The 12,287-nt window shown below is 36.7% G+C and overlaps 1 protein-coding gene across 1 annotated transcript in view; it reads right to left on the bottom strand.

The window, feature by feature from the left end:
- LOC145993745 (nose resistant to fluoxetine protein 6-like) overlaps window positions 1-12,287 on the bottom strand; it is a 68,690-nt gene that overhangs the window by 41,461 nt on the left and 14,942 nt on the right. The window contains exons 4-5 of the mRNA XM_083129497.1: window positions 11,654-11,745; window positions 2,609-2,802 (exon numbers count right to left, since the gene is read on the bottom strand). Coding sequence (XP_082985623.1) covers window positions 2,609-2,802; window positions 11,654-11,745 — 286 coding nt within the window. The remainder of the gene's footprint in view (window positions 1-2,608; window positions 2,803-11,653; window positions 11,746-12,287) is intronic.

Below are 12,287 nucleotides of genomic sequence, written 5' to 3' on the forward strand. Positions count from 1 at the left end.
AGTTACGAAACATGAAATAACCACAAACTATCAAACATCAAGTATAAAAATGTGTTTTAAACAAGTCTAAGACATGTTTAAAACACTTTGTTTTAAACATTTGCGAAAAAAAAACAAAGCCATGTGTTTTACACTTTTGTTTTAAACATGCCAACCCTGCGTCATTCCACATAAAATCAACACAGCCCACAACCTGACCATCTCCGATTTTCATGAAATTTGGGGAGTTGATACTATGCATGTAACTTAGTAACTCTGAAAATTTGGAGTCTGTAACACCGCCCTTATTTTGCCTAAGAAGCTCAAATAAAGCTTGACGAGTCAAATGTCCCTTACAACCCCAGCTGAAGTGGTATGGACATGTAAATAGAATGAATGAAGATAGGAAAGCCAAGCAAGTGATGGAGATGAGGGTTGAGGGTAGAGTAGGAAGAGGCAGGCCAAGAAATACATGGGAAGATAGAATAGAAAAGATAGGATTAAAATATGGAAAAACTAAGAACGAAATGAGAAGAATGAGTCGAGACCGGACGGAGTGGATGAGATGGACAGAACGAGGTACCCGACGCTTAACGGCATAAGGGAATGGAAGAGAAGAAGAAGAGTCAAATGTCCCTTAAAACCCCCTACAAAATGTATTGGAGTTATGCTGGGTATAATTGGTCATGAAAGAAATAGGTTAGGCACAGGTAGATCCCTAGCTGTGTCTGTCAGGCACAGGTCCGGCATATTGTTGACCGCCATATTGAATTCAACGCAACATTTTCAAAGGAAAGGGGGTGTTGGGATATATCAAATCAGGTTAGAATTTCACGAGAAATGAAGCGGCGAAGGGTTTCCCAACGTATCTTTAGTCAGCAAAAAGTTATACGCATATCTTTCACTTACGATATATGCACATTATAATATTGTCAATGTTCCTGTGAGCACACTTTTTGACGTCTCTCACACTCACATAGAACATTTGGCAATGTAGCAGGTGCAATATCATCGCAAGCAGCAACTATGACTTCTCTCAGATAGTCAATATCACAGACTTTTAGTGCATGCACCATTATCTTCAAATGTTTCTGAAGGTAAAAGTCCTCCTAAGATGTTAGATCTTCGGAATGTGCAGGCCTTTTAATAGATCCCTGTCTGCCCATCAATCTACCTAGAAATTTACCATGAAGAAATTGCCACAATGTCCACATAGTGTGGTCACACTCTGTCCTGTTTCAAAACTCTTGAAAAGTTCCATATCACGTAAGCAAGGATGAAAAACCTGTTCACTTAACAAATCCAAGAAGCACTCACCAATTAAGGTTCCCTTGTTGAATATGGACCAACCATTCCCGTTCTCCATACACTATACCACATCATTAGCTTACCAGCAACAACCATTCGGTTGGGATCTGTCTACTGTAGATTATCAAATCACAGGTATTGCATATTCTTCTTATTAACTTCACCGTAAACATAAAAATTAGCCTCGTCACTGAAGATTTTTTCATTCCAAAGGAAGTGTCACGTAATTGTTTGAGATACTTTTCCCAATATTCTTCACTTTTCAACTCTTTGGTGAATGTCGCTGATTAAAATCATATGCAATGGTGCGCTTACTTCATTCTCTTCCTAGATGTCAGCGTGATCTCGATGAGTTCTTTACACGTTAGGAGCATTCTAATGCTTTGTTTTTAACTCCTCGAAAAGGAGGAAATACTTACAAGCGTGCAGTAATAACCATTTGCTAGCTAAACCTTGGAAAACCTTCACCGCTTCATTTCTCGTGAAATTCTAGCCTGATTTGATGTTGTATCACTTCACCCCCTTCCCTTTGAAATTCTTGCGTTGAATTCAATATGGCAGTCAACAATATGTCGGACCTGCGCTTGACACACACACAGCTAGGGATCTCCCTGTGCCTAACCTATTTCTTTCATGACCAATTATACTCAGCATAACCCCTTTACATTTTGTAGGGGGTTTTAAGGAACATTTGATTCGTCATAGTTCATGTAATGGGGCTTTTTATCAGTCATATAGTTACACATATTATATTGTATCTTCTGATTCCATTGTTGTCCCAGAATGAATTTTTGATATGTTTTAGGGTATGGCATGAGGGACTAAATAAATTTTTTCCACGATTTTTGGTGATGGTATGTTTTGAGATATTCAAGGTTAGAAGCTAAGGTCACGTGACAAAATTTTATTTTTATCCAAAAGTAGGATTGTTATATACGTATCACCGGAAAGCTCGTTTAATTCCCTGTACAATAAGTTTTATTTGATCTTTCTAGGTGAAATAGGGGCGGAGTTACAGCACATTTAGTACAGCTAAGCGGGCTCAAAAATGGCAATTTATGCAAACTTTGACCTTGAATAATTTAACAATTACAAGACAAATGAAACTAAAAATTTTCATAGTTACTAAGTTCCATGCATAGTTTCAACTCCCCAAATTTCATGAAAATCGGAGATGGTCAGGTTGGAAATTGCACATATCTGTGTTGATTTGGCATGGAATGAGTCATCGTATAACAGAACCAAGAACAGTATTGAGGCAGTGGTCTTTGTCGGAACAGGATGGGACAGGGTTGTTTAAAAATAAAAATAAAACACTTACTTCTTCTGTGTGTTGGACGTCATACTTCGGTGCATTAAACCCAAACACAAGCCTGTGCCCTAAAACGACGCAGACTATGGTGATAAATCGCAGTCCGTGCATTACATCCAACGGACCTTCTTCGGAATTCTTTGAAGTCAACTTTGAAATGTTTCTACTTGCCGAAAAGGATATCAAAATTTTGTGGGCCACACCTGAAACGATTGGAAAAATAATAATATCTGAAAATTTGACCCGGTTTATCGCAACAATCCTTATTTATTGTATATTATAATACACCTCATCGTAGGTGGAAATAGAATGTGTGTTTTTTTTCTGGGAGGGGCACAAATATATTACGTATAAGCATATATAAGATGTAACACTGGAAAATAAATTCAGATTTTACGACAGGTTGCGATATACGGTATATATACAGGGTGGCTCAATGAGTCACTTAACACCCTCGGTACAAGGCCACTGCGGCATGAAATGTGAAAATGGCGATGACCAATCATTGCCTGGCCAAGGGGGAACCACATTGACGCCACCCGCACGGTCGGCGGCCATCTTGAATTCAACTTCAGAATTTTAAATGGGAAGGGGGTCGTGCGACATATCAAAATGGGCTAGAATTTCACGAGAAATGCAATGGTGAAGGTTTTTTCGACGTGTCTTTAACCAGTAAAAAGTTATGACTGAATTCTTGTACCAATTTGCTCCTTTTCGAGGTGTTAGAAAAATGCCTTAAAATTTGTTTAGCGCATCGGTAATGCATCGAGATCAAAGTGACGTCTAGGGAGATAAGTTCGCATGCCATTGCACACGATTTTAATCGGATACATCCATGAAGAGCTGCGCATTATAAATGGTTGTCCCGAACAATTCAGTGTGACGCTTCCATTGAATTAAAAGTCCTTCACAGTGACAAGGCTAATGTTTATGTTCATAAGGAAGTTCATAAACAGAATATTCGATGCTTTTTATCTGATAACCCATTTTCGACAGATCAAAGCTGAATGGTTAGTGTTGGTAAGTTAATGGTGTGGCGTGCTGTGTGGAACACGATTGGTTAGTCAATTTTCCATCAACGGAACCTTAAATGCTTAGGGATACTTGGATTTGTTAAATAAACAGTTTTTTTCATCCTTGCTTATGGAAGAAGGTACTTTTTACAGAGTTTTTTCAATAGGGAAGAACACCAGAACACTTATGGGAACGTTATGAACGTGTTTTTGTCCAAAGTTAGTTATCAGATGACAAGGGACGCATATTCTGTTTATGAACTTCCTTCTGAACATAAACATTAGCCTTGTCACTGTGAAGGACTTTTAATTCAATGGAAGCATCACACTGTAAATTTTTCGCGACAACCATTCATAATGCACAGCTCTTCATGGATGTATCCGATTAAAATCGTGTGCAATGGCATGCGAACTTCTCTCCCTACACGTCACTTTGATCTCGATGCATTACCGATACGCTAAACAAATTTTAAGTCATTTTTCTAATACCTCGAAAAGGAGCTAATTGGTACAAGAATTCAGTCATAACTTTTTACTGGTTAAAGATACGTCGAAAAAACCTTCACCATTGCATTTCTCGTGAAATTCTAGCCCATTTTGATATGTCGCACGACCCCGTTCCCATTTAAAATTCTGAAGTTGAATTCAAGATGGGCGCCGACCGTGCGGGTGGCGTCAATGTGGTTCCCCCTTGGCCAGGCAATGATTGGTCATCGCCATTTTCACATTCCATGCCACAGTGGCCTTGTACTGAGGGTGTTAAGTGACTTATTGAGCCACCCTGTGTGTATATATATATATATCAAGTCGTATAAAGTGGGTACCTGGAGGAAACTCTGGGGGGTAAAGGCGACCAGGGGCGTGGTGCTGATCACATCACCCCCACCTTCGGCCGTGATCAAGAAAGTGTGGGGCCCTAACTCCACACCTCGTATACGCCTTCATGGCGTGGTGCAAAGCACAGGGGAGCACTTTACCTTTTTTAACCTTTACGATATATATATATATATATATATATATATATATATATATATATATATATCGTAAAGGTTAAAAAAGGTAAAGTGTTACAGTCGCGACATGTAACTGTTAATCGGAGCCGGGATACTTTTCACGGGGACACCCTGTGTATATATATATATATATATATATATATATATATATATACACAGGGTGTCCCCGTGAAAAGTATCCCGGCTCCGATTAACAGTTACATGTCGCGACTGTGCGACGCCAGTGTCTGATTGTGTACCGATGATCTTGAGTAACTACCACGGTTCACGTTACAATAAACTATTTCGTTTTATTGGTGTACATGAAATTTGAGTTTGGCTGAGTGATAACAAATTGTCATGAATTTGACAACGGTACAGCAATGTGGCTAGACGAGGAGCGTATGTGAAGAAGCTATGGATCTATAAAGTTAAGTCAAAGAACAAGAAAAATAGAAGAATAAAAAATTCAGCTTTGGTTTGAAACGCCATATGAGCAGTAAAACTAGCATTCCTCGAAACTAGAAAATATTTGTTTTTCGAGACTTTCTTTTTTTAAATTTCAAATTTAACATATTTCACAAGTCTAAATTACACATTTGTTTTGATGTAGATGTAGTTTCATACACATAAGCGTTTTGTAGAGTTTTAGATATTTATATTGCGTTAAAATCATAACCAGTTAATCCCAAATACTCACACACACACTCTCATGGGCGTATATCTAGTTCACGTAAGGAAGGGGTTCAACTTTTGGTACTATTAAGTTTCCTATATTTCATAAGTGAAAATCCAGGACACTGCTGACCGGAAGCTTGTTGGGGAGCGGGCGGTGGGGGGGGGGGGATGCTGGACGTGATAAAGTTGTATGTATGAACAAAATAATTATTATTTCCATTTGTACAGTCACATTAACATACTATTTACACTTCTTAATGAAAAGAACAGAAATTCACTTCGAAGTCAGTAACCTTGCATTCCTTTTCGGTGCCTTGATGAACTAAGCTGCTTTCTCACAATGTGGGAATTTTATTTGAAAACTTTTTACAGTAAGCAGGATACAATACAATGGAAAAGAATCGTAACTGAAATTCAGCCCTGCTAGCAGGAGTCAAATATATTTGCAGCATCTTCTTGTAACTCGATAACTCTTGTATATATTATTTAGAGGAAGCGGTTTAATGTACAATTAGATTGTTTTCTAAAATGAGCATTTTAAAATTACGTCCACGCATTTAAATATAAATGCAGTTCAGGAAAGTATAGTCTTAATAATTTCTTCTTTCCCACCCGATTGCAGGACATTTGTGCATCCCGAAGAAACTATTCGGGACACGTGATACCATTCTGGGATTGTTCCGGAAAATCCGGGACATATAGCACCCCTAAGTATGATCTGGCTATCAAAATCCAATCTGACACCATTTACGAACTTCTAACTTCTCTACATAAAATGATCAGAAAATGCTTTTAAAAAAGCTATTCCCACCCTCGCTTTCGAAGTGAATTACAATATTAGAATTAGTGTTTTCCTCCTTGCTACAAAATTGAAAATAACATCATCGGTGATATTTTATTATTCCTACGTACACTTAACAGTGCATGGTCCATAAGTCGAGAATCACACGTTGAATTGCGCAGACATTATTTCGACCTCTTTAATGTTGAAAACACCCTCTCGGGTGTTGCAGTTGAGACTGGCAGTGTAGTCAAGGTCACCAACAATTTGTGCATATTTGGGTAAAAGAGATTGTCACTGAAAATCATAATTTTGGAACAGGCTTTTTCATAAATAATAGAATTATCTCGGCTCTTAAAACAATAGAATTTATTAATGATAGGATATCATATGCAGTTTTACAGGGTAGGTGGTGTAAAATTATTTTAATAAACATACATGCACCAACGGAAGATAAAGATGATAATACTAAAGATGATTTTTATACAGAGTTAGAACAGGTCTTTGATAAATTTTCTCAGTATGATATGAAAATTCTGTTAGGTGACTGTAATGCACAGATTGGGAAAGAAGAGACATTTAAACCCACGATTGGTAAAGAAAGTCTTCATGAATTAAGTAATGATAATGGTATAAGATTGATTACTTTTGCAACCTCAAAGAATTTAATTGTGAAAAGTACCACTTTTAAACATAAAGATATCCATAAATATACCTGGTCTTCTCCAGATGGTAAAACTCATAATCAGATAGATCATATTCTCATTGATAAGAGAAGGCATACTAGTATAATTGACGTTCGTACACATAGAGGTGCTGACTGTGCCAGTGACCATTATTTAGTAATTGCTAAATTAAGAGAAAGACTCTCAGTGATAAATCATAAGCAACAAAATCTAAAAGTTCTAAAATTTGATACAGGAAAGTTTACTGATGAAAGAATTAAGAAAGATTACCAAATTAAACTGTCAAATAGATTTGATGTTTTGCAGGATTTAAATGATGATGAAAATATAAATGAAACAGACGTAAATAAGAATTGGGAGCACATACGTAATGCAATAGAATCAGCAGCTAAAGAAAGTATAGGATACCATAAACCGAGAAAAAGTAAGCCATGGTTTGATAATGAATGTCATAATCTAATAGAAATAAGAAATCAGGCTAGACTTAGGTGGTTAAATAACTCTGATGATACAAATCTAAACAATTATAATAGAATAAAGCGAGAAGTTAACCGCACGTTTAGAAGTAAAAAAAGAGATTACTTGAAAAGCAAAATTAACGAAATTGAAACAAACAGCAAAAATAAAAATATCAGAGATTTATATAAAGGTGTAAATGAGTTTAGAAAGGGGTGGCAACCTAAAGTAAACTTGATAAAAGATAAAGACGGTGATTTTCTAGCTGACCCAAGCGATATTCTAAATAGATGGAAGAACTACTTTAATGACCTTTTAAATGTCCATGTAGGAGATAAATCAGAAGTGAATGAAGTGCACACAGCAGAACCTTTAGTTCCAGAACCTAACTTGACTGAAGTTAAAGATGCTATTAAAAGGCTAAAGAATAACAAAGCACCTGGCATTGATTTAATACCAGCTGAGTTAATTAAATATGGTGGAAATTCATTAATTTGTCAAATTCATAAATTAATTTGTTTAATATGGAATAAAGAAGAAATCCCTCAACAGTGGAAAGAATCCATAATTGTTCCTGTGTTTAAAAAAGGTGATAAAATGAACTGCAATAATTACCGTGGAATTTCTCTACTCTCAACAACATATAAAATATTATCTAACATTCTTTTAACAAGACTAACCCCATATGCTAATGAAATTATAGGTGATTATCAATGTGGATTTAAACGCAACAGATCAACTACAGATCAAATTTTTCACATCAGACAGACACTTGAAAAAAAGTGGGAATATAATCAAAATGTCCATCAGCTATTCATTGATTTCAAAAAAGCATATGATTCGGTCAAAAGAGATAAATTATATAATATATTAGTAGAGTTTGGAATACCTAAGAAGCTTGTTAGTATGATAAAAATATGCACCAGTGAAACAGAAAGTAAAATTCGTGTGGGTATTAATATGTCTGACAAATTTACAATTCATGATGGGTTAAAACAAGGAGATGCATTATCTCCATTGCTCTTTAATTTTGCCTTAGAATATGCTGTTAGGAAGGTAAACGAAACTAAAGAAGGACTAAAATTAAATGGTGTGACTCAGTTGTTAGCATATGCAGATGATGTAGACTTACTCGGGGATGATGTGAATACAATTAAGAATAATGCTAAAATATTTTTGAAAACTGCTAAAGAGATAGGTTTGGAAGTTAACAAAGAGAAAACTAAATATATGCTTACAGGCCGAAACCAAGTGTTAGGTAATAATCAAAATCTAATTATTGATAACAACTCGTTTGAAACAGTTTCCAAATTCAAATACTTAGGAGTAATATTAACAAATGAAAATTATATTAAAGAGGAAATAAAAAGTAGGCTTAATTCAGGAAATGCATGTTACTTCTCTCTTCATAAACTTTTGTCTTCTCGTTTAATATCTAAGAATCTAAAAGTTAAAATATACAAAACCGTAATTTTGCCTGTAGTATTATATGGGTGCGAAACTTGGTCCCTTACATTGAAAGAGGAACATAAATTGAGAGTATTTGAAAATAGGATCCTTAGGAAAATATTTGGACCTAAAAGGGATGAGGAGACAGGTGAGTGGAGAAGGTTACATAATTTAGAACTACATAATTTGTATTCATGTCCAGACATTATTAGAATAATTAAATCAAGAAGACTTAGGTGGGCAGGCCATGTGGCACGAATGGGAGAGGAAAGAGGAGTTTTCAGGATTCTTGTTGGGAAACCTGATGGTAAGAGACCAGTAGGAAGGCCAAGACGAAGATGGAGGGACAACGTCGAGATGGACCTAAGGGAAATCGGTAGGGATGGAAAAGAGTATATAGATCTTGCTCAAGATAGGGACAGATGGAAGGCCTGTGTTGCTGCAGCCATGAACCTTCGGGTTTAAGAAGGCTAGAGAGTTAGTTAGTTAGTTAGTTAGTTAGAGATTGTCACAATTTTCTACTGCCTACAGTGCAGACCCTGGACGTGTCTTTCCAATTACTGTTTGCCACTTTTTTTTCCCACACTTGTCATTGAGATTTGAAAATATAAAAAATATCAACTAGGCCATCCAACATTTTAACCCACTGTTCCAATGAATGTGGAATAGTTATTTCACATGTTGGAATTTTGCAATGCGTTTACTGTGTTGTTCAGAAAAAAATGTGAGTTCGTTTCTACTACAAAAGGATCTAAAAATGGACGACAAAGCAGAGGGTTACCCTGCAATATTCTTTTGTTCTCTCAGCTGGTGCATTGTTCCCTCCGATTTGACGGCTGGGTGTTCTAGGTCTCTTAATTTCTTCATCATGCATTTGGTTAAAAATTTCACTAAGGTTCTCAGAACTTTATCATAGTTTTTTTTAATTGCAACGTCCACCCCGGTTGTGCAGAAGTCGTCACAAAGTTATTCCGCTACTCCTTTAGTCGGGAACATGAGAATCTTTGCAAATCATCAGGGCTTGCTGGGTAGAAAAGAAACACAACACTGTTTTCAAAGTTAAAACGCAGTTTTATAATCGCGTATATTTCATAATCACTTACCAATAAAACACTAGAACATTCAGTACTAACGTTGGGCAATTCCCTCACATATAGCGAAAGTCAAAGTACATAATTAATTGCTTACTTTCAACTTATCGGCAAGAAGAAAACTCGAAAACCCAAAATCTGTACTTCAATTCTCTCAGTTTCCAAGTTCTTATTATTCTTCACCTTCACCTGTTTTCCAACTCAGTCTGTCGTCGGGTGAGAAACATTCAGGTGGGTTCACTTCCTCTGCTGAGATGAGAAAGTGACGTCAACACGAACAGATTTTGACGTATTTATAAACATATAGCTATACAAGTTCCAACCACAACTGTATCAATCTAACTATAATTGTCTGTGACACTTGCACATTATTTGAAGCAACAAACATTTTAAAAATCTTAACTTCTTACAAATATAAAACATTAAACTCTCAGGTTCGTTACATAATATATCTAGAATACTGACATGTTCACAATACTGAACAGTCCATCTTTTGAGGTGCCCAAAATAATGTTGTACTGCACGTAAACAATTTGGTTAGAACAAGTGGAGATATTTCAAACTCCACACAGGTTACACAGTGAAGAAACTGAAGAGCTTGCTGAAATGTTTCTCTTAGAACTGGTAACCTGTAAAATCTGTAAAGTTTCTACAATTAGTGAATACAATTCCACAAGTCACGCTACTTAGTATTGATACTTTTCTGTCCATGTTGTGTCAAAACAACTTGAGAATGTTACCGTGTTTCCCTGGTTTTCTTGCACTGTGTTTTTAAAACCAAATTCCTTTGAGAAGACTCGAGGGGGAAAAAACAACTTCTAACTGATTTGACAGTCTAAATACAGTTTCTTATCGCAGGAATTTCACATGAATGGGCAACAGCTGGAGTTCAAATATGTGCTGAACAATGTACAAAAATTGCTTTTGGACACTTCTCTGAAATTATCGATCTCACCCCTTAATTCTCCCACCAATAACATCAGCACCATCATATCCTTCACCAACCATTTTCTGTCTAAATCCACACCCACCCCGGAGAGAGTAGATGTATTGGCTGTAGCTAACTCATAGGGACAAATTGGAAAGAAAATTTCCCATTCCGATCTAGACTTTGGGAAATGATTTATCGACTTTCGGGATTATCAAACATTTGGGACATTTCAAATTGTCAAAAAAATGGAACCTGAGGAATGTTTAGTTCTTGAATGGTAGCACACCATATCAGGAACTTATAATGAAATGGTAATTTTCGCGCTATTAGTTCATAAGCAGCTGCTTCGGGCAGAAATTACAGTAACATTCTAGGATTTGCGAAATGTTAGGAACTTTCTGAGCATTTTCCAGAGAAATAAGGAAATTTGTGACATATGGTCTGCAATCCCATCTGAGTGAAATTAATTTTTTCCCCATTAGTATCCCGTCCTATACGTTTCTAATTTAGGAGAACAAAATAAATCCGAAGAAATTTTTACGAACAAGTCACTGCTCATAGTGGATAGAACAGGTAATCTGGTAACTTTACTGAGCCAAAGGGGGGGGGGGGGGTTGGACCCGTTCATCCTCCCCTTAAATACGCCCATGCACACTCTACATGCTTCACACCAGTGATATATCCACACCCAACCCCCACCACCCCCTCTAACAACCACCGACAAACTTTCCTAGACAAAGCCTAAAAATTCTTTGCAAAGGTCAAATATATGTCATTTTGACTCTAAATTTAAACATGCACCCCCTAAATACGAGTTTGCACTCCCTTCAGATGGAAAACTCTAGAAGATACATACCTTTTTCACACGAATTCACAATATTTCTGTGAGAAGAATACATATATCAATACCTACAAGTACATGTGCAAAGGAGTGAAAATAACAAAGATGTACAATATTGGGAAATAAATTTGCTTACCTTTACTATTTTCCTCTGCAGTGTTCTCCTTTGCGGTCACGTCATAAATAGTCCCTGCCAACACTATGGCAATGAGCGCGCCTAGAAGGTACCTGAAATATTAATAAATACAAGGTTCATATATTCCATTATACACAGTGTTTCACTCGACTCTCGGCCCCTGTTTTTCTCTTATAAAAATGAAACTATTGGTCATAAAGTAATGAAATTTTCTAACGACATACCTTGGTGTATGAGAAGCATGGTGACGTCACAGCGAGTGTTGAAAGCTGTTACCAGGTGCGCCATAACAGCAGGGCTCAGACTGAGCGCACACGTCCGTACGATTGACATTTAACGGCAGAATCGCCCAGACACAAGCGCATGCCCACGCAAGAAATAGAGAGACTATGGCGCCATCTCCAATGATGTCACCATGTTTCTCACACACCGAGGTATGTCCGTAGCAAATTTAATTACATTATGACCAATAATTTGATTTTTATAAGCGAAAATCAGGGACTGAGAGGGAGTGAAACACCCTATATGTACATAAGTATTGTATTGTATGCTTGTATTTATTCATTATCGTATTTTGCACAGCGAACAACACTTATAGCGTTATAAGCTAGAGAATTTGGGAAATTGGTTTCCT

The sequence above is a fragment of the Lepisma saccharinum genome, chromosome 10 (assembly GCF_977018435.1).
Source record: "Lepisma saccharinum chromosome 10, izLepSacc3.1, whole genome shotgun sequence".
NCBI lineage: Eukaryota > Metazoa > Arthropoda > Insecta > Zygentoma > Lepismatidae > Lepisma > Lepisma saccharinum.